The following is a 22036-nucleotide window of genomic DNA, read 5'->3' as shown; positions in this document are numbered from 1 at the left end:
TGATATATATATCATATGATAACCTTCCACTAAACCCCAGAGGCACAAAACCCACATAAAAATCTACATGAATGTTTACACCCAGACCCATATCAGTCTCGGTAGGGTTCGAAATAAGATCCATGTTCAATAACAACACGTTTTAATTACCACAATCCACAATTATGCACAATCTATCTAAGAACGAATCATTCAAAGAAAATTGGAGAGCGACTTTCCACGGTTATGTTATCTATAATTCATAAGAGGAAAATCAACAGATTTCATAAACAGATATCTAGCATATTGTTGCCTATGTTGTCCAATTATTAATGTGGTATCAGTTCTGAAAATCCTATAATAGCCTGGTAGTAATACGCAGTGGGGCCGTTTGAGGAAAGAAACACCTAAGGCAAGGTGTGATCCTTGCAGAGGTATTAAAATTGCATATATAACTGAGGTCCTTGAGAAAACTCTCAGATAAACATCTTTTTAATGCTTCTTTTTGAAAAACATGCCTATTAGCTAAATAAACTAAGTTTCAGTTTCTCAAAATTGCAGAAATGTTCTTTCTGCTTTTTATCCCAGTGAAGTCCCAGTTGTGACGACTGAGCAGCATCCATAAAAAGGTTATTTCAGTTTTTCAGGCACATGTGACCGCATGCTCCCAATCCATCTGTGTGCTTGTATGTGAAACAAAGGAAACTTAAACAGTAATGAATGCATTTTCATTTTTAAGTCAACGCTTATTTTCTTTAATGAGAGACTTTAATGACAAGGCACCTGTCAAATACCTTTATTTATTCTCTTGGTATGACCACTACCTCCCTTCAATGCCAAAATACATCTGAAAGACGTCACAACAGCCTTTCTCATTTAAGAACTGGTAGAGCTGCCCAAGGTCCATGTGATTACCTCTGTTCCCATGGGGGTCAAACATTGCCTCTTCAAAGCCTGTGAATTTGCGCAGTGAGTCAATACTTTCAACAGCCCTGCTGTCCTCTAGCTGACGATCAAGGGGAATATCCTCTCTATGTCGAATCATGATCTTCTTCCATGTCAGAACCTTCACTCTGTGAAATGGGGAAAAAAAAGTTTGGGAAATAATCAACCAGGGACCTCAGCGGCAGGCGTCTGGCTGTGACATCAGCTGCTAAAAATAACAACACTCAAGATACCTGGACCAGAACTCCTCGCAGGCAGAATGAGGACCTTCCACACACACAATACCAGGCTTCCCGGGCATGCTAAATCCTGACAGGCCCAGCTCCTTGGACCACTCCAAGATGTTCTTCCTCTTCGTCTTGTTGTAGATGTGATGACTGTAAATCCACAGTCGGCTGAACACTTCCTGTGGCCGTGGAGAGGAAGACTCTTTCTTAGGAGCCGGTGCTGCTGATAAGCTATTATTAATGAAGAGCTGCAGGTTGTCTTTCACCCAGTCCACAGCTGAGAGCACACACACTTCCCCCTGGCAGTTTTCCATGAGGTATGCATTGAGATCTGTGTGGATCTGCGTCTGCTGGGCCCTGCTGAGACCGGCACACCTAGGGCACGCATAAAACATGCTGTGAGCAGGATTCAGCGAACATTCAAGGCCACTTGGAGCTGGAAGTTTCCATCCTTGGGAGCAAAAACTTTGAATAGAAATCTTTAAAAAGCTAACTACAACAGATCTTCAGGAGGTTGATCGGCTTGCTAATCAATATGAATGACTACTCCCCAATACAATATTGTCTGAAAGCAACTGACAAGATGTGTTTTTTCTTTACTGCTACTGCAGCGTGTTGCATTGGGATACTGTACCTCTTCTCTGATAGATCTCTATGCAAAATTTCTAGTTTAAGTTTCCTTATCTTAATTATAAAAATTTGATTTTATGATGTGTTTATCAACCGAGAATGATAAGTGTCACCATATCCCTTTGGCAGATTTTATATGATTTTTGAAATGTATTAATGTTACTTCTTAACAACTCCATAAAGTGATCACATACAGTCTACAGCTAATAATGAGCAGATAACATACAACTAGTAATTGTATGCTATCTGTATTCAACCATGCAGATTTCTCAACTTCTAATACAGCCAACAGTAGAAAATAACCTCTTTCTTTCTGCAACAGTCACATAACCTCTTTTCTCTGTGTCATTAGTCGGTTGCTCGTCTATGCAATTTTCAATAATTTCATTTTCACATTAGACCACCACATAAATTACACTCTTGTCCTTGGCTTATGTTAGTGGCTCTTTGCAGTTCGGGCTTTGGAGGTTTATGGAATGAAAGCTTTCTCTGATATAATAGCAAAGTTGAAATGTGTGTGCTGGAGTTATTAATTTCTGCTTGATAGGGATGTTTTTATGAAATGTTACACTATTGTAAGCTTTCAATTTCAAATTGCAGGAGCTGATTTGACATTTCATATCACATTCTCGCGTGACCTCTAAATGGATCTACCTCTCTTTGTTTGGAAAAGCCTGTACATTGATTTAACACAGATGAGTCTCTACCATTGACCATTGTGTATAAAGTCATAGACCATACTATATATACAGTCTAGGGGTGTCTACTGACCTCCTTAACATTAGATTATATCGTAGACCGTAAAAAAGGATTATGAATATTATGTTGCGGTTTTGCAAGATAATGTTTTCCAAAATAACAATTGGGTACACATTTTATAATTATTAGTAATAAAGCAATTTAGTAATTTAAGTTATTGTTTGGCACGTCCACAACCACACATCAAAAGTGGATATAATGTCTTACCGGACTGTTATCTCTGGTAACACACTGGGATATTCGGATGGATAAGCACATGACAGAATGACATCCATCTGAGTGAAGCAACAAAAATAAAATGAAAATGATGGTTTCGGACAGTTGAAATCACAATGACAAACTATGCCGCTTTGCTATTCGGTTACCTTCTCCGTGCTTGCAGTGTCCAGCTTCTGTTTGATGAAAAACTGAGGTGTTGAAGGAGGAGGGGGGCTGTCTGTTGAGGCTGAGCCCTCCACGTAGTCCCTGAGCTCCGCCAGTGCCAGCTGGTCTGTGATCTCCAGCTCCTCCTGGGTGGGAAACATGCTGGTCAGCAGCTCTATCTCTGCAAGCTGACACTCAGCCCGCTCCAACATAGACATAACGAGAAAGGCAAACTAGAGAGGCGATATCCAGTCTAGGATCTCCACTACTGTTAATGCATAGGAAATCACTGTTTTACAAACAACTTTCTGTCTCCACATTCAACGGTATGGTCGCTTTAAGTCTTGTCAAACGTATAACATTAATACTACAGGTGTATGTAATCTCTATATAGAAAGAAATGAACAAGCAGGGTAGTTAAACAACTGAACAACTCCAGTAAAAGCGCACTTCTAGCTTCTAGTCCTGTGTGACGTTACCGTACTAACGTAGCTAGTAGCGTTGTTTCCACTCGGACAGTTTCAAGCGACGCACACAGGGGAAACAGCGGCCCCCCCCCATCACATTTTGTTCCTCTGTTGTCTGTCTGGCATGTGTCCGTTTTTCTGCCAAATCAGCGGAGTGGGTTCTCGCCAAAATTGAAACTTTGTAGACCCCCCCTTTCTTATCCGGAGGCTCGCGCATTTTAAAAGCCAAGTTCACTGTGTCCGGATGAGAGGATTAATCCCCACAAAGTAAAGGAAAGTGAAAACCGGGAAGGTTTTGGGCTCCGTTTGAGACAGTAAGTTGAGCTGACCCCGAGGATGGTCGTGAAGTTGAACGTTCTATTACTTGTTTTTTTTTCCTTCTGGTACTAAATGGTGTTAGGCAGCATGTTTATCTAATGTAGAGGTTAGCCAAAGAAGCCTAGCGTTACTTCAGGTGACCGCTGTGTCTGATTGTCATTCATCTCTGATTGTGCTTAACGTTAGGTGAACATGGGAAAGAAAAGGGGGAAGGACAAGAGCTCCAGAGAGGACGATGACATTGAACTGACAGGTAAAAAATAGTATCATCATCTTCATGACATATGACAACCTGTAGAAGGCCTACTAGTTCCCACATTGTGTGTGTGTGTGTGTGTGTGTGTGTGTGTGTGTGTGTGTGTGTGTGTGTGTGTGTGTGTGTGTGTGTGTGTGTTTGTGTGTTTTATCTGCATAGCTCCATCCTGCAGGCATATTAAGAAGGGGACAGACCAAACTCTTCTAAAGAAACTCTCCGGGAATTCTGATTGGACAAGTTGCCAGGATTGTAAGCATGAAGAAAATAAAGAAAATATCAGCTCCACCGCACCCCAGGACTCTGAAGAGGAAAAAGAAGCCGCACCCGTATGGATGTGCTTAAAATGTGGCCATAGAGTGAGTTTATTCAACAAATTTTTTATTCCGATTTTAGCAGCGTATGAAGTGACTTTTTGCTAAATGACCAGATGCATCTTTTCTACTCTTTTCTCTAGGGATGTGGACGGAACTCTGAGAACCAGCATGCCATCAAACATTCTGAGACCCCTCGGTCGGATCCACATTGCCTGGTGATCAGTCTGGACAACTGGAGTGTGTGGTGAGTATTTTGCTGTGGTGCGTTAATCACGGAGGCATGAGCTGTGCTTGTAGTGCCGAGATAATTTTTTCATGTGTTGCCATACTTGCAGGTGTTACATATGTGATGATGAAGTCCAGTACTCCAGAACTGGACATTTGGCTCAGCTGGTGACCAGCCTACAAAAGCAAACCTCTGCAGATCCCATAAAGAGACCGCAGAAAAGTAGGTCCCACTGTGTTTTGGTTTTATTGTGTGGTCAAACTGTATTATTGGAATTATATGTCTCTATAACCATGTCCACTATGTCGTGTTTGGTTATTTTAGGAGTGAAGGAGGAAGACAGCTTGTTGGATGTTGATCAGAAGACAGACACTGTAAAAGCCGATAAAAGTGAAGACATGGAAAACAAAGAAAACAAGGACCGCCAAAAGAAAAATGCCAAGAAAGAGAGTGTTGGAAAGTCTGGCACGTCGGAAGACAGTGGTGGTGTTTCAGTAAAGGGGCTGAGCAACCTGGGAAACACATGTTTCTTTAATGCAGTCATTCAGGTAATTCAGATTGTGCTTTATTAGATGTCAGTCTTGAGTTAGAATGACTTTTAGAGTTATTGTTAATTGCTGATATTGTCTTTTCCAGAATCTCTCTCAAACACAGCTCTTAAGACAGACTCTCAACAAAGTGACCCGAGAGAAAATGAGTCTTAACATTAAACCTGTTGCCTCATCAGATCTGGTGGGTTGCCGTTGTTCTTAAAATGTACGTTGTTAACCGTGAAGATGGTAGATTTATCCTGGCTTATATACACTGTTTATGACTTTATTAGAGTTAGATATTTTCTCTAATAACTCTATATTACTATATATTAACTCTATATTATGCTTTTTGGCGTTTTCCCTTTCCTTTATTGTGTTATATAGCTTTATTGTGCACGTTATAGGTTTACAAAGTGAAAAAGCCCAAAGTCCCCCCCAAAGGGACTTACCATCTCCAACAGAAAACACTGTTCACTAACTGCTCCAAACAGCTCTATTGTAGTCCAGCCTTTACTTCAGAGAAAAACGTGGTCACTTTGGAACACACGTTATAATGCTCGTCTATACTCTGCTTCTGATTAGCTAGTAGTCCTTACCTAGGTACTACTCACTCTGTAGCTAAAACATAGAGCTCAACACACAGGGTGAAAAGAGGAGCTGCAGCAATGTGCAGTACAACAAAAATATGGTGTTTTTTGAAAATTAAACCATATAAACCTATTCTGATATAACATCTAAATACAATTATGAACCTGAAAATGCGCAGAATATGAGCACTTTAACACTTTTTTTTTTTATTATGATTGCAGGAGCCTATCGAAATGCAGTTAGACCAGCCTGGATCACTTACTTTGTCTATGTGTCAACTACTCAATGAGATCCAGGAAACCAAGAAGGGTGTGGTAACACCGCGGGAGTTGTTCACACAAGTTTGTAAAAAGTGAGTGCAACTACAAGTTCAGGTGGAATTTAGCCTTAACTTCCTAGCATCGCTGCATAAAGTGTTGTTCATTGTGTCGTCTCCTTTCTGCAGGGCTGCCAGGTTCAAAGGATTTCAGCAGCAAGATAGCCAGGAGCTGCTGCGCTACCTTATGGATGGGATGCGAGCAGAGGAGATCAAAGTACGCATTCAGTTGTAATCAAATCTCTATATATCTCATTAGTGAAAGTTTAACACTTGAAATGGACTCTGTAGCTATCCAAGTGGCTTTGTGCTACGTGGCAGTATATTGTATTAGCAGCAGAACAGTACTGCAGTGAATGCATTGTTTGTAAGCCAGCTGGTGTGCATTTCAATCAGGAGAGACTAGTGAATGAAGTAAAGATGAATGTTTATTATCACGGATGATATAAGTCTTGGCAGAAAGTCTTTGGCACTTCGACTCTAGAGGGTGATTTGTAATCGAGGGGTGTCTGCCCTGAGCAGCAGCAAGATAAATCTCCCCCATGGAGTCTAGACACTGGTGTGGGGGGGGGGCTAAAGAATCTGCAAAGACTGGTGGTGGTGATGGGAAAGGGGGAGGAGCGATTTGCCATTTGTGGCGGTTTGCACTGAAATGACTGCCGACAGCAACAAAGACAACAGATTTAAATAGCGTAACACCACGCACTTTACATCAGCCTGAATGTACTGAAGGCAGAGAGAAACATATTTAAACAGAGACAGCAGCAGGGTGATAGGTTTAACAGTGTAGGTGTACCGCTGAGCTATCGGATAGATGAGAACAGCTGATAAGATAATTGACAGCCCTAGACAGGACAGCAAGGAATAATAAGTGAGTGTGTGTGAGGGGATTGAATGGAGATGTGTGAGAGAACTACAATAGGCATGCAAAAGTATTTTCTTTTTCTGACTGAACTTATGCTATAGCTTCAGTGCACTGTGCACTTAGATTTCTTATTCCAGGCTCATTGGCACTAAGTCATTCATATTCTAAATTTAGTCACAAATCAAGGACACATTATGTGTGAAATGCAAAGAATCTTGGCTTAATAACATTTTTCTCTCAAATGTAATGACCTGAGGGATTTTGCTCTCCCAGAAAGATACTCCGATAGGTTGGTTAACGGAGCTTTTTATAATCAGAATGTTAAGAGGCTGAAACGATTGACATTCTGTGAAAATGTTGTACATACACACAAAGAGCTCCTCCTTATGCTTTATCAAAAAGTTATTCTTATAATTCAAATTTAAAGATTGCGTTTGTCTCTACAGAGAGTAAGCTCAGGGATCATGGAGGCATTGAAAGAATCTAGAAAAATTACAGATGGAGAGCAGCTGAAAACATTAGTTAAAGGTAAGTAACTGGGGCTATGAATTAAAAATCTTGTAGTCGATATCATGCCAAGAAAAAACTTTGTTGCATCCTACTATAGTATACAATCTTGGTACACCTAATAATTAAATGGTGCCCTCTGACAATGATGTTCTGATTTCAGAGTATGAGAAAAATGGTTTTCCAAAAAACTTTGTCGACCAAGTTTTTGGTGGGGAAACGACCAGCACTATAATGTGTCAGCAGTGCAAAACGGTATGTAGCGTGGACAAAAATGTAAGATAACCTGTCAATGTCATGTCATTGGTCAATTTAAATGGCCACTATTTTGCCCTTACAGGTGTCTGTAGTCACAGAGATGTTTTTGGATCTTTCCCTTCCTGTTTCGGACGAGGTAAAGCCCTTTAAAAGTGTTTTTTGAAAATGTGTTGAGCAATTGTTTGTTCATGTTTTATATGTAGGCTTGGGTATCGTTTGGTTTTTTTCCCGATACCGGTGCTAAAGCGATACTTTTAAAACGGTGCCAGTGCCTGAATTGATACTTTTTAAGAAAGTTAGAAAAAAGAAGGGTAGTAAACAGTCAGCGACATTAAAGAACGGTGTGTTTATTGCTAAGGCCATATGGTCAAAATCAAATGATTTAATAATATAGTAATAAATATAACGTATTTCACTAGTAAATTGCTGTTGAACGCCAAAAACAACCACTAGATGGTAAAAGGGTATTTTACAATAACTTTGAATGCACCGCGAGGCCACCAGTTTCAAGTGAACGCACCTTCTGTGTTGTTTTTCTGACAACAGCAGCTGCACACTGCTTAACGTCCCGGTGTTGGAATCCTCGACAGTTGAAATACAGTCACACTTTACACTGTTTAGCTGTCAGCATTTTAACCGTGTTTACTCCAGCTGCTAGCTAACGGTTGGCTAACGTTAGCTGCTGCCGAGTGTAGTGTTAACCTAGCGTCACGTGCAGCGATGCTTCTGTTGCCTCTAACGTCCGTTTCGGAGCATCGGAGAGCAGCGCAGACATATCAGTGGCACCAAAATAAGGCACCGAAATCCGCGTTGCTATTCGGTCCGGTAGATACCGGTCGTTAAGGCACCTGGTCTCGGTACCCAACCCTATTTATATGTTAGACGCATGTGACTACGTCTTACAGGCATTCAGAAAGAAGAACCAGAAAAAATCAGTTCAGAAAACCAGTGAGTCGAGCCAGGATGGCAGAAACAGCCCTGCTTTGACAAACGGAAATGATGAAATTCCCACCGGGTCCAGCAGCAAGTACCAGCAGAAGAAAGCCAAGAAACAGGCAAAGAAGCAGGCAAAGGTACCTCACTAAATGTATACATATTACGTTTTTTTTTCTTCTTCTTTTTGATGGATGAGTGTTGAATCATTGTGCAGAATAAATGAAATTGGTTGTTATTGTTTCCTTATCATGGCTTACAGCATCAAAAGAGGCAGCAGAAGATTGAGGGCAGAGTCACTTTGGACAGTCTCTCATCTCCGAGCCACACGGAGAGCAAACCGACTGATCCTACTGCAGATGCAAAAGACGGGGAACATTCTGACAATGAAACGCATGAAGAAGCCTCACTGAGTGAAGGAAATCCTGCACAAGTCGGCGTGTCTGAAGAAGACCAGAAGCCCAGTGACATGGTCCAGGATGAGAAGGAAAATGAAGAGGACGAGGATTCAGTGATCGACTGCGACTCCTCAGCCGCGTCATCAGTCAACAACCGCTTTACCGTCCTATCAGAGGAGCAGCACTCAAAGGAGAGCGTCTGCGACGAAGACATGGATCAGGAAGGAGAAGAGGACACGCGGCTCGTGAGTGAAATGGAGAAGGTAACCCTGGATGATGCCTTCATAGAAGAGCCAGATGCTTTGGAACAAAGCATGGAGATTGAAGATGAGCCACTGGAAGCTAAAGAGTACACTGTAGTAAGTCAGGACCCAGAGCTGGCCTTCCAAACACTGGCTACCAGGACAGCCCCTGACAAACAGGAGTGTTCAGTCCAGTCATGCCTTTTTCAGTTCACAGAAGTGGAAACCCTCACACAGAACAACAGCCTGCTATGTGTCACTTGCACTAAACGGCAGCCAAACAAAGACAGAGCTGGAGGTATGTGGAATTTCTCTGACTGACATGTTTTTTTGTGCAGTACAGTATCACAAATCCAGTAGTTCTAACAAGGCAAGAAGCCAATTACATTTTGTCTATTTAGTCTTTCTTCTAAGGATTTTCTGCTGCTTCTTCTTTAAACAAAGCACACTTTTCCATTTGGGGATCAGTGAAGTTCATCGTCTTTATTTGTGCTTTGTTCAGGATCCAAGAAGAATGTCTACACTGATGCCTTGAAGCAAATGTTGATCTCTTCTCCCCCACCAGTGCTTACCCTTCATTTGAAGAGATTCCAACAGGTAAGAAACCTTTGATCCAGTCAGCATAACTGTCTTTATTCCCACAGCTGTGATCCAACTATTTAAAGAGCCTTTTGTTTAGATCCTTTTATTGTCTTTTGTAAGGCACTGAAACACTTGCTTTTATGGAATCACTCTTGTTGTTTTCCTCTAGAATGGATACAGCATTTGTAAGGTGAACAGACATGTCCAATTCCCCCTGATACTCGATCTAGCTCCTTTTTGTGCTGTTAAATGTGAGGTAAGTATTGGGATTAACAGCCTTTTTTTTTTAAATATCAATACACTCAAAGGCCTTTGTGTAAATATATCATTGTTTAATTATAGTCTGAGCACTAACAAAATTTATTTCCAAACAGAACTTGACGGAGGGAGATACTCAGATTTTGTACAGTTTGTACGGTATCGTAGAGCACAGCGGAACAATGAGGTCAGGCCATTACACGGCGTATGTAAAAGCACGACCCGAGTGCCCTAAACCCTCATCCAACGGACTCGCAGCTGAAGGTAGGTATACTCTGGCGTGACAATCGATGGAATAATAACTTGGTGCTCATGTTTTATGTATCTCTAACGCATCACTTCCCTTCAGGACATGCAGAGCCACCCAGAGGATCCTGGTTCCATATCAGCGACACAAGCCTTCAGCCCGTGAGCGAGAGTAAAGTCCAGAGTTGCCAAGCCTACCTCCTCTTCTATGAAAGAATTATTTAATCCAACTGTGCCTCACTACTCAGGAAATCCCAACAACCTACCTGTTGCTTCAGCTCCACAATATAAGGGATCTAAAACGGTTAACCAATCAGTTTTGACTCAAACTGGGCTGTGATGAAATGTTATTGATTATGCAGAAGGGACATTTGACGGTGTTGACATTTTCATCACAGTGGTTTCACAAGGTGTTTTTAAGTATTACACAGGACCAGCTGTGTGTTTCTCACACTCACAGGAATATGGCAAGGTGTGCCATGAAAAGTCGAGATGGACAATGAACAGATTGTGGTATAGAGTGCTGCAGAAATGAGTCCCAGATAGGGTCCCAGATATGAGTTAGGATTTTTGCACTTCCGGTTCCTTCGTCTCAAAGTCAATCGTAACAGGCTTAAGAGATTTCCGCATTTTGTTCTACAACATAAAATACGTTGGTTAATACTCCTCATGTGAATTTTGAAGCTTTTACAAGTCTTAAAAAAGGAGGTTGCTAACAAGTGGCTAACTGACACAGCAGAGGTTGTCAAACGTCATCACGCCGAGCACACAAAATCAGTCGGCGGTGTAGTTCGTTTATAGCCTAATGTTAGCTTTTTACTTCTGGGGATTGCATTTGTACTTAAAAAAATCATAAACGTTGTCTTAATTTGTGATTATTATCTTGCTGAACACATTGTGTATACATCAAACACTTTTGTTTGCCACAGATCTTATTTTCTGCAATAATCCAAAATCAAAAGGAAAAATCCTGTTGGCTTTTTGTCGAGGGAACCAGGGCTGGCCTACAAAAATACTAGCCAGCCGCGCTCTATTAAACAGGACCTGTATGTCATATCATGGGGTATATACATGGCAAGGTGTGCAATGGAACTCAAGATGGACTTGGACAGATTGTGATACTGGATTTGTACACATGACAAAAATCAATTTCCAGAGATGAATTAAAGTTGGGGGAGAAATAATTTGTAAAACATATTTATATGTCTATTTTTTATCAATGTCATGTAATGAAATGCTTCCAAATGAGAACAGTTTCCCCTGTCTTGTGTGCTGGATGGAGGCTGGCTGGCTGGCTTGCCCTGAGCATGCGCAGTAAGCGTTGACAGCTTTTCCGGTTTCACATTGTCACATGACGTGAGGAATCGATGGCCAGAAACTAACATCTCTACCCAAAATTTACCAATGGCAGTGTTATCAAGCTGACATGGCAGGTCAGTGAACGTTTGACCTTGTTAAAATGAATATTAAAAAGTACGGTTTCAGGCAGCATGTTTTGGTTTTTAGCCAACAACAGGAAGATGTGTTCGCTCGGTAGTTTACGTTATAACTGGTAACTTTAGCTAACGTTAACGTTCTGGCCTAGCGTAAAGCCTTTCCATTTGGATATTATTTTCGACCATTGACGTAATTATCATCAACCTAATGAAAATGTCTGTAGTTCGTAACAAAACGTTCTTGTAATTTTTGATATCTTTCGTAACGCGTCTCCACCCGGCCCTGTTAGGTAACTGTCTAAGTATGAGTCAGCATTTTAACCATAGACTGTTATTCAGATGAAATCTATCCTCATCTGACGTTTACTGTACGCCATTCAGTTACATTTTGTCCGACAGCTGTCCAGCTAATCATTTATCTCAGTCAGTCCAATTTCAGCATATGTTATTGTATTTAGCTACACCATCTTTATTTTTAAATTTTTTTTACTGAAGTCAGACGGGATAACGTTTCAGTAAAGTGTCTTGCATACGGGCAGGTCATTTGACCATAAGAATAATAACTTAAGTTCCTGTGGCAAGGTGGTATTGGACAGTAAACAAAAGTACATTGCAATAGTTTTACATAATCATAAAACAAATTTTCCTTGTTTTAAGTTATTTTAGTAATGCCAAGAAGAAACCTCTCACATTTATTTTGATTGTATGTGACTGTACAATAAATCCCCTGCTAAAGACAGAATCCACTAGTCAATCATTGATTGATCTATGGATTATTACATAATTAATTAATCCAATCATTCATCCAAATGGTTGCAGATTCATTTTCTGTCAACAGGCTGATTGATCATTGACTAGTGACTGCAGCTAGAACCCACACTGTAGTCTATTTTGACAAACAGTGTATTGTGATCATTATGTCATTTTGACTCCCCCCACCCCCTGCTCCCTCTGTCACACAGGCTGAGCTTGTAAGAACCATGCCGCTCCAAGATCATCGCATGTCAGTGTTCACCTTTCAGTCTGCAGTGCACAGCGCCCATGTTCTCCAGTGTCTGAATGACCAGAGGCAGCGTGACGTCCTGTGTGATGTGACGGTGGCGGTGGAAAACCAGAGTTTTCGGGCCCACTGCTCTGTCTTGGCTTCCTGCAGTGAATACTTTCACAGCAGAGTTACCAGTGTCACCAGACATAATCCCATCATCACCTTGCCTGATGAGGTCGGTGTTCTTATCAGATGAAGGATTTGGTGGGGAAAAAATTGACACTGCAAATCATTTGGTCTTTGCATGAATGTATTGTTAGTTAGGATTTCACCCAAATGTGCCACTGCTGAATTCAGTTACTCTATTTAGGATTTATGAATAATACGATTTTTTTAGAGTAGGAAATAAGGCAGTTATTTAGTTGAGCAGACGTATCATGACACCAATTAAGATTAAGATTGCGACTGAAGTCAATAATCATCACAATATTAATAATGCACAGGGGGCATCCTATAAGAAGGGAGCTCATATATGAATGGCTGTCATATTCATTTTGTGAATGGCTGAAATGTTACATTTCACTTCACAAACAGTGATATCTACAGTGGGGGAAATAAGTATTTGACCCCTTGCTGATTTTGCAGGTTTGCGCACTTACAAAGAATGCAAAAATCTACAATTTTAATCATATGTACATTCTAACAGTGAAAGACAGAATCCCAAAGAAAATTCCAGAAAATCACATCATATGAATTTATTAAAATTGATAACCATCTGATGAGGAAAAACAAGTATTTGACCCCCTGGACAAACAGCAAGTATTCTGGCTCCTACAAGCCAGTTAGTCTTTCTTTAAGACACAGCCCCAATCCGAACCAATTATCTACATCAAATATACCTGCCTCACCTCGTTACCTGTATAAAAGACACCTGTGAACACCCAAACAACCAGCATCCAACATCACTACCATGGGCAAGACCAAAGAGCTTTCTACGGACATCAGGGACAAGATTGTTGATCTGCACAAGGCTGGGATGGGCTACAAGAGAATCGGAAAGCAACTTGGAGAGAAAAGATCAACTGTCGGTGCAGTTATCAGGAAATGGAAGAAGCACCACACCATCGCCAACCTCCTCGGTCTGGGCCTCCACACAAGATCTTGCCTCGTGGGGTGTCCCTGATCATGCGAACGGTGAGGAATCATCCCAAAACCACAAGGGGGAACTGATGAATCAACTGAAGGCAGCTGGGACCACAGTTATAAAAAAAACGGTTGGTAACACACTACGCCCGTCATGGATTGAAATCCTGCAGCGCACGCAAGGTCCCCCTGCTCAAGAAGAAACATGTACAGGCCCGCATGAAGTTCGCCATTCACCACCTGGACGACTCAGAAGAGGCCTGGAAGAAGGTGATGTGGTCAGATGAGACCAAAATAGAACTTTTTGGCCTCAACTCAACTCGTCGTGTTTGGAGGGCAAAGAACACCGAGTACAACCCAAAGAACACCATCCCCACCGTCAAGCATGGTGGTGGCAACATCATGCTTTGGGGGTGCTTTTCAGCCAAGGGGACGGGACAACTCCATCGTATTGAGGGGAGGATGGACGGGCCATGTATCGTGGAATTCTGGACCGACATCTCCTTCCCTCAGTGAGAGAGCTGAAGATGGGTCGAGGATGGGTGTTTCAGCACGACAACGACCCTAAGCACACCGCCAAAGCAACAAAAAGAGTGGCTGAAGAAGAAGCACATCAAGGTTCTGGAGTGGCCTAGCCAGTCTCCAGACCTGAATCCGATTGAAAATCTTTGGAGGGAGCTTAAAATTCGAGTTGCCAGGCGACAACCTCGGAACCTGAATGATTTGGAGGCTGTCTGCAGGGAGGAGTGGGCCAACATCCCTGCCGAAATGTGCACAAACCTTGTCACCAACTATAAAAACCGTTTGACATCTGTGCTGGCCAATAATGGCTTTTCTACAAAATATTAACATGCTGTTTGTCCAGGGGGTCAAATACTTGTTTTTCCTCATCAGATGGTTATCAATTTTAATAAATTCATATGATGTGATTTTCTGGAATTTTCTTTGGGATTCTGTCTTTCACTGTTAGAATGTACATATGATTAAAATTGTAGATTTTTGCATTCTTTGTAAGTGGGCAAACCTGCAAAATCAGCAAGGGGTCAAATACTTATTTCCCCCACTGTATACATGCAGAGTATACATGCAAGACTAAATTGTTATCACGTGGTAAAATGTGCCATGGAAAATGCAGACACTGCAATATATCTATTTTCTTCCGCAGTATGTCTTTGTGTAACATGACTGTTGGTCCAATTTGCAGCCGTTGCACTGTGGCTCATGCCTGTGCACATGTGTAAATCACAATGTCTCTGTCAGCCCTGCAGAGAATAATATAGCACATTGCTATTTTGAGCTTTGTTGATTTTTGATGGATGTTTAAGAACACATTGAGCTTTATATTGTTGTATAGGTGATACTAGTAAATTAAGTAGACTAAGTAAAGTTTATTTCTAGCACATTTAAAGGTGCCGTAGGTAGGATTGCGAAGATCCAGGACTTAGAAAAAAATGTGAACATAGACAACTTCACCCTAAGCCCCCCCTCCCCCCCACAAGGGAGAATGAATGTGTGTGCATGAGCAGTGATTGACAGGCAGATAGAGACCCCCCCTGGCCCTGATTGGTGCATCTGAACAGGGAGCGGTGGATTTTTGCAAATCGCTCTACAGGCTGCAGGTGGTGCCAGAGGAGCCAGATTTTTTTTTTTAAATGACCTGCTTCATGTAGTTCTACTGGAACATAGGGTCAGTTTCAGCAAATATGACAGTTAGTTTTATAAGGCTTACCTACTGCACCTTTAAACAGCTGACCAAAGTGTTGTACAGAAAAACACAATCTTGCTGTATAAAAGAACATTGAAATGTAAACATAAAATCTACATTTCAAGTTATACATTTTATGTATCGAACAGCCCTATATATATGAATATCCTGTTTCTTTATAGCTGGTTGCCTTTCTAGTGTGGCCATGTTGTAGTGATTTATAGTTGTTCTTCATAGCTTTATATTGTTTTACCGTACCCTTAACACTTTGCTGTATCACTTTCCTCCCAGGTGACCGTTGAGGGGTTTGAACCTTTGCTTCAATTTGCCTACACCTCGAAGCTGCCTTTCACCAAAGAAAACATTCACGCCATTCACAGCAGTGCTGAGATTTTAGGATTCCATAACTTGGAGTCAGCATGCTTTGATTTTCTCATTCCAAAGTTTTCTGAAGGCAGAAGAACCTCACGGGATGTCAGGCATAGAGCCTGTTGTCTGAGTCAGAATCCCAGTGCCAGTTTTGGCCCCAGCGTAGAGAGCAGCCAACCAAAATCATTTGAGTCACACAGCTCAGTGCCTTCAAGTGTTGATGAACAGACAGATTTCCCATCACAGTGTCCTCAGAGTACACAGGGTCAGACCAACAGCGGGGAAGAACACTTCTGTTTGGAGAACTGCGGGCCACAAATGGCCCCCTTATCTCTGGAGTTAACAGCGAATGGCGTGTGCCCCATGTTGTCTTTGCCGTGCCCAGACTCTGATAAAGCAGATCAACCCTCTCAGTTCAGCGAAAGAGACATTTTAGAGATAGGAGATGTGTGTAATCAAAGTGAGTTGAGTTTGACAGACTGTGACTTACCCTGTGAGTTGTCAAGCCCAGGGGATGGGAATCCACCAGAACTCATTGAGCCAGCAGGCAGAGATGTTAAGCAGACTGTTGAGACGCTTCGTGCTGAAACCGACTGCAACCCCGGCTCATGTCCGCTCGCAGCAGGGGCAGAATGTTGCAGTGAGTTATTAGAGCAGAGTAAGGCTGGCCGTGAACCCAAAATGGAAGGTGATCTCTCAGACCCTACACCAACTGATCTATGCCACGCAGAGGGAATTGGGGAGAGGAGCAGTGAGGAGAGGGAGGTGGCTGAACATCTGGCTAAGGGATTTTGGTCTGACCTATGCCCATCTCAGGCTCAACCACCCCCCTTGGAGCCCATGGACCAAAACAATCTGGCAAAAGCATCAGACTTTCATTGGCTTAAGCAGCTGGACCTTAGCTCCAGTGTAGGAGACTGTCCCTTCCTCAGAGACTTTGGGTCAGGTGATGACCCGGCCCCACGCACTGACAGCCTGTCCCAGTCAGAGAAGAGCCCCTACATGTCCTCCTCGCTCAACTCTGGGGACGACTCTGACCTGGACACGGATGGAGATACTGAGGCCAACAACAAAAGAGCAGCAGAGGTCATTGTGATACACAACTGTGGTTTGGTTATTGATAGTTGAATTTATGAAGTACAATAGTTCTAACTCCTAAACCCTGTACTCTACAGATTCAGCTCCCATTCCCGGTGGAGCAGATCTCAGCGCTGAGCCGGGGTGCCTTCCAGCAGCTTCTGAGACAACATCAGCTGACTCAAGATCAGCAGGAGTTTGTCCATGACGTCCGTCGACGAAGCAAAAACCGTGTGGCTGCACAGCGCTGCCGAAAGAGGAAACTAGACAGCATACACCATCTAGAATGTGAAATCAAAAAATTGGTAAGTTACCTTTAATCGTAATCTCAACATGTTTTCAAACATGATATAATTGAATTTTGTGTCCTTGTAACTTTTATTGGCCTCTAGTAGTGACCAGTATTCGCGGCAGTAATGTTGATGGAAGTACTTTTGTCTTTTTAAACAAGTTTCTGGCACAGCCTCCAACCCTTCTTTCACTTCTTGGCCATTTGCCATAACAAAAAAGGTGTTGGTGCACAAATCCAAGAGAATATATATACTGAAAAAGTAATGCTTTACAATGTAAACTGTCATTATAATACTGCTTTATCATTTACATTTAGTGTGTGAGAAGAAAGCTTTTGAGCATTTTTTGGCTCAAATGTGTGTGACATTTACCACTGTCCTCATTTGGAAATGTACATCGATTGGACACAGCTAACAGGCAGGGTTATTTGAGAAGATCAAACCAAAATGTACACATACTAACCACTTTACTGCAAAGTTCTGTTAGATGAAGTATGTGAGGAGCACAAGACAAAAACCATTAATGACGGCGAGTGAATTTATCTTTACCCCACCTTCATAGATGTTACTTGGGTGTAAATTCTGCAACACCTGTAGAAAGTAGAGTGGTAGATTTAGGTTTACAGATTGAACAGAATGGACCTTATCAATTTGAAATACTGTCAACTGATCAAAGGGTATAAAGCATGAACCTATAAAGAAAAAAAAAATGAATATCCTGTCTGACTAAAATAAGCTCCATTGAGTGACCCTTTCATTTTAAAAGTAATCTTCAGTTGTGAATCTTTTGTCCATAAAAAGCATACGTTATGATGACGAGTGGAGGACGCAAATGAGCTTTACTGTCGTTATTTTTCTACAGAAAAGTCAGAAAGAGCGGCTGCTGCAGGAGCGAACTGAGTTGGAGCAAAACCTGGAGGAGACGAGGCAGAGTCTGTGCGGGTTATGTAAGAGTGTCAGCATCGAGTCTGGCTCTGATCAGGACCACTTGGAGCTTCTTGCCAAGGTCTCCTCATCAGACTCCCCCATCTCCTCCCATAGCCTTTTGGATGAAGATGAGGAGTCCCAGATCACTATTGAAATGGTAAGTTGTTCTTCAGAGTGTGACCCGAGCAAGCCGCCTGCATGCTCAGTTCAAACTGCTGCACCAGAGGCTGGCACACAGACAAAGGAGGCCGGCTCTCCACAGAGTTGCCCCGTTCCCGCATCTCTGCTCAACGTCTGTCTGGACGTGAACAACAGCTTATAATTGGGACTCGGTTTCCAATTTCTAATCTTGCAGGCCCACGGAGCAGGGGATGGACTCTTGAGTATATACTGTAATCCTCTTTTGGGATAGATATGCTTTCCTGTGTATTTCACTGAATGGTTTTCTGCCTTATACAGGTATCTTAAAGTGACAGAGTACTTTGCTGTGTTTCTAATATGCATTTCACTGTAGTAAATACACAATCCATTATTCAACAGTTTGAAAGTGCACACAATTTTCAGGTAATTCCCAAATGTTTTTCTCAGGGAAACTCATAACCTGACTATGTTTTGATGGCTAACATAATTCTCGCTGCACACCCATCCTATGCACACACACACACACACACACACACACACACACACACACACACACACACACACACACACAGTTATAAAAATTAGATCTTTCTTTAATTTTAGGCTAATTAGTCTATCCTTATAATCTTAACACATTCTGTATTATTTTACCACTATGCTATTACTTTAATTCAATATGCATAGCACTAACATCTTTTACAGTAGATAACAAGGAATTGTTGCAGGTAACATGAATTCTCAACAGCATTATTTTAGGGCATTTTTAGGCCTTTATATATGCGTTTCCTTTTTATTTTCATGACTATTTACATTGTAGATTCTCACTGAAGGCATCAAAACTATGAATGAACACATATGGAATTATGTACTTAACAAAAAAGTGTGAAATAACTGAAAACATGTAGCCACCCTTTGCTTTTTTATTAATAAGGGAAAAAATTCCACAAATTAACTCTGACAAAGCACACCTGTGAAGTGAAAACCATTTCAGGGGACTACCTCATGAAGCTCATTGAGAGAACATCAAGGGTTTGCAGAGTTATCAAAAAAGCAAAGGGTGGCTACATCGAGGAATCTAAAATATAAGACATGTTTTCAGTTATTTCACATTTTTTTGTTAAGTACATAATTCCATAAGTGTTAATTCATAGTTTTGATGCCTTCAGTGAGAATCTACAATGCAAATAGTCATGAAAATAAAGAAACACATTGAATGAGAAGGTGTGTCCAAACTTTTGGCCTGTACTGTGTATATGAAAAGGGAGAGAGGGGGAAGAACAAGCAGCAAAGGGCCGCACGGCAGAGTTGAACCCGCGGCCGCTGCGTCGAGGAGTAAACCTCTATGTGCATAGTTTGAATGAATTACTGTCAGCTTCCCCTGATATTTGAGGAATAGTTCCAGTGTATCTGAAAGTGTTACAGGGGAACATAGGAAATGATTTTATTTGATGAAAAATGTGCCTTATGCAGTAGTATAGTATGAAGACAGAAAGATAAAGGCAAACTTTATCATTGAAATTGTCAATTCTTGTGACAAGCACCATTGCACATTAACCCAGAACCTATACTTTCTCTTGCGTTACAGTCTGTCTTCATGTTGAGCATTTTTTATTGAATTCTTTCATGGATTACAGATTTAAATAAACATTTTGTTACCATTCAGTGCTTTTTTTTTCAACCAGATAGAATTTTTCCCATTCAATGCGCAGTACCACAGTCTGACCAATAGATGGAAGTACAACACAAATGACCTCACCAGCTATATTGCCCCTTAATTGACTGACTATAACAATATGAATTGTTCTTTTTGCGATTTATCTGCAAGAGATTGAGCTTTCTTTTGGAGATCTTTATGCAAACTTTGAGCCACAAATTTCAGTTAAAAAATTGCATTGGACATGACATAATAAACAAAACTAAACTGATATTCAGAAAGAAAGTCGGGCCGAAACCTTAGCGGAGTATCATGAAGCTGCTTCAGAACTGCTTTCGTGCATATTGCACATAAGGCTGAGGTTATATGAACATGGATTAAGACTAAACTTGATGCATTTCCACCTGATAGCAAAATGATGTTACTGCTATCACTATTATATAACAGTTGGAACTGAACAGTTGTCTATATATTAATTGGATCTGCAGCGAGTCATTAGGAAGACTTTTATAGCCCCTGTAGAAAGGTGAGTGGTAGATTTAGGTTTACAGATTGAACAGACTGGACCAGGAAACTACTGAAAAACAGTAGACTGATGAAGGAAGATACATGAAATGTTTTTGAAGACCCTGTCTGACTAAATATTTGCTACGCTCCATTGAGTGACCCCTTTAATTTTAAAAGTAAAAGTAATCTTCAGTTGTAAAGACAGACTCAGACGAGGCTGATAAACAATCTACGCTATGTAAAGAGCAAAGGCATTCAGAGACTCTACCAGACAGGAAATTAAAAAAAAGTAAGGTGTATATGACAGCCATCCCTGTAACCCAGCAGTGCAAACTGATTTATAAGACTCATTATGCTGTAGATGCAAGGGAAAGGGTCCCCCAAACTAGCAAAATCAGATATGTCATGGTCCAGACTAAATCAGTGAAACATAAAACACAAAGTTTAATGCTTTGCATTGCATTCCTTAAACTATAATGTATTGGGTTTGTCATTTAAACAAACCTATCTGTGTAGCCTTACATGCTGCTTTCATTATTCTAGAAGCAGCTCATGGAACTGACTTGCTATTTATTCACAAATGTAAACATTCATGTTTATCAGGCTGCAGATTGTGCACAAGGGAAAAGCTTTTCACTCATTATTAAACCAGTTCTACAGATTACCTGTGCCACCTATAGAAAAGGAATGGAAAGAATCCCACTTGAGCCATTATATTGCATTAAAAAACTGCAGCTCTAAAGTTTATTGCCTGCATGTGACACAAGCATCAAAACTGCAGCAGATATTCCTTGCTTGCCTATAAATGGCATACAGTACATGTCTACGTGTGCAGGTACTCATGTGGACATGTTCCTGCAGATACATTTGGTACCAATAGTTGGTGTAGGTTGGACTGGTAGGTCGCCTTCATTAATGGCAAAGCGTAGCACAATAAATGGTACTGCTGCTTGCAAACCCCTTTTTAATGAAATCTCTTGTAAAACAAATCGATCATCCTCATCCGTTTTTTCAAGTGTTTCCTAATATTTCTTTTACCCTTTTATTTGCATCACAGCAACCCACTTTGCATGTAGACTATGCATTGTTTTTAGCACATCAGTGCACATGTAAGTCATCTTATTCAATGCATAAGATACACCAAGATAATATCAAACAGGAAAAGAAAAAAGGAAAGGAAAAGCGTAATGCTTACATTGTATGACTAACAATTCATTTTGGTTGATTGTTTACTGTGTCTGTAGACCTGTTTCAGCTGAGTGTGTGACTGTGAAAATCCATCCTTGAGTTGCAAAAGCACCTCCATAACCATTTCTTAAGGTTTAAAGTTGTTGGAGTTCACAGATCTATAATGTTAACTGACACTAGTCTGCCTCCCCCCCATACCTCCCTTTCTCTGAGTTTGAAAAGTGTTTGCCTTCTTGTTTTGGGTCCTTTAAAATAGCTACTGTAGCACTTGGGGACAATGGAGGAAAAAGCAATCTCATTTTGTTTTCCTTAGAACACAATCCTCAAGGTTATAGTGGTAATTACACGGGCAACCCTGAAGCCAACTAATAAAACTTGTACCTATCTTTGAGTCATCTCACACA

At 41.2% G+C, this 22036-nt stretch overlaps 3 protein-coding genes across 3 annotated transcripts; 2 read left to right on the top strand and 1 right to left on the bottom strand.

Moving 5' to 3' along the window:
• Nucleotides 1-760: 760 nt before the first annotated feature.
• Nucleotides 761-3851, bottom strand: rwdd2b (RWD domain containing 2B). The gene is made up of 4 exons (XM_028573115.1): nucleotides 2906-3851; nucleotides 2748-2815; nucleotides 1158-1526; nucleotides 761-1052 (listed from the first exon to the last, which is right to left on the bottom strand). Exons 1-4 carry the CDS (start codon nucleotides 3119-3121, stop codon nucleotides 800-802), a joined length of 906 nt encoding a protein of 301 aa, XP_028428916.1. The 5' UTR covers nucleotides 3122-3851; the 3' UTR covers nucleotides 761-799.
• Nucleotides 3435-11458, top strand: usp16 (ubiquitin specific peptidase 16). Its single transcript, XM_028573112.1, has 18 exons — nucleotides 3435-3684; nucleotides 3875-3941; nucleotides 4104-4300; nucleotides 4399-4502; nucleotides 4594-4706; nucleotides 4809-5032; nucleotides 5121-5216; nucleotides 5827-5957; nucleotides 6051-6138; nucleotides 7233-7314; nucleotides 7457-7548; nucleotides 7634-7687; nucleotides 8457-8624; nucleotides 8747-9422; nucleotides 9627-9721; nucleotides 9876-9962; nucleotides 10081-10228; nucleotides 10314-11458. Exons 2-18 carry the CDS (start codon nucleotides 3881-3883, stop codon nucleotides 10433-10435), a joined length of 2538 nt encoding a protein of 845 aa, XP_028428913.1. The 5' UTR covers nucleotides 3435-3684; nucleotides 3875-3880; the 3' UTR covers nucleotides 10436-11458.
• Nucleotides 11459-11534: 76 nt separating this feature from the next.
• LOC114552378 (transcription regulator protein BACH1) lies at nucleotides 11535-19107 on the top strand. Its single transcript, XM_028573113.1, has 5 exons — nucleotides 11535-11643; nucleotides 12609-12866; nucleotides 15771-16934; nucleotides 17024-17230; nucleotides 18078-19107. Exons 2-5 carry the CDS (start codon nucleotides 12627-12629, stop codon nucleotides 18462-18464), a joined length of 1998 nt encoding a protein of 665 aa, XP_028428914.1. The 5' UTR covers nucleotides 11535-11643; nucleotides 12609-12626; the 3' UTR covers nucleotides 18465-19107.
• The last annotated feature ends 2929 nt before the right edge of the window (nucleotides 19108-22036 follow it).

This window comes from Perca flavescens, chromosome 3, assembly GCF_004354835.1.
Source record: "Perca flavescens isolate YP-PL-M2 chromosome 3, PFLA_1.0, whole genome shotgun sequence".
Classification (NCBI taxonomy): domain Eukaryota; kingdom Metazoa; phylum Chordata; class Actinopteri; order Perciformes; family Percidae; genus Perca; species Perca flavescens.
The sequence above is the reverse complement of the archived record's forward strand: the minus strand, read 5'-3'. Positions and strand labels throughout refer to the sequence as shown.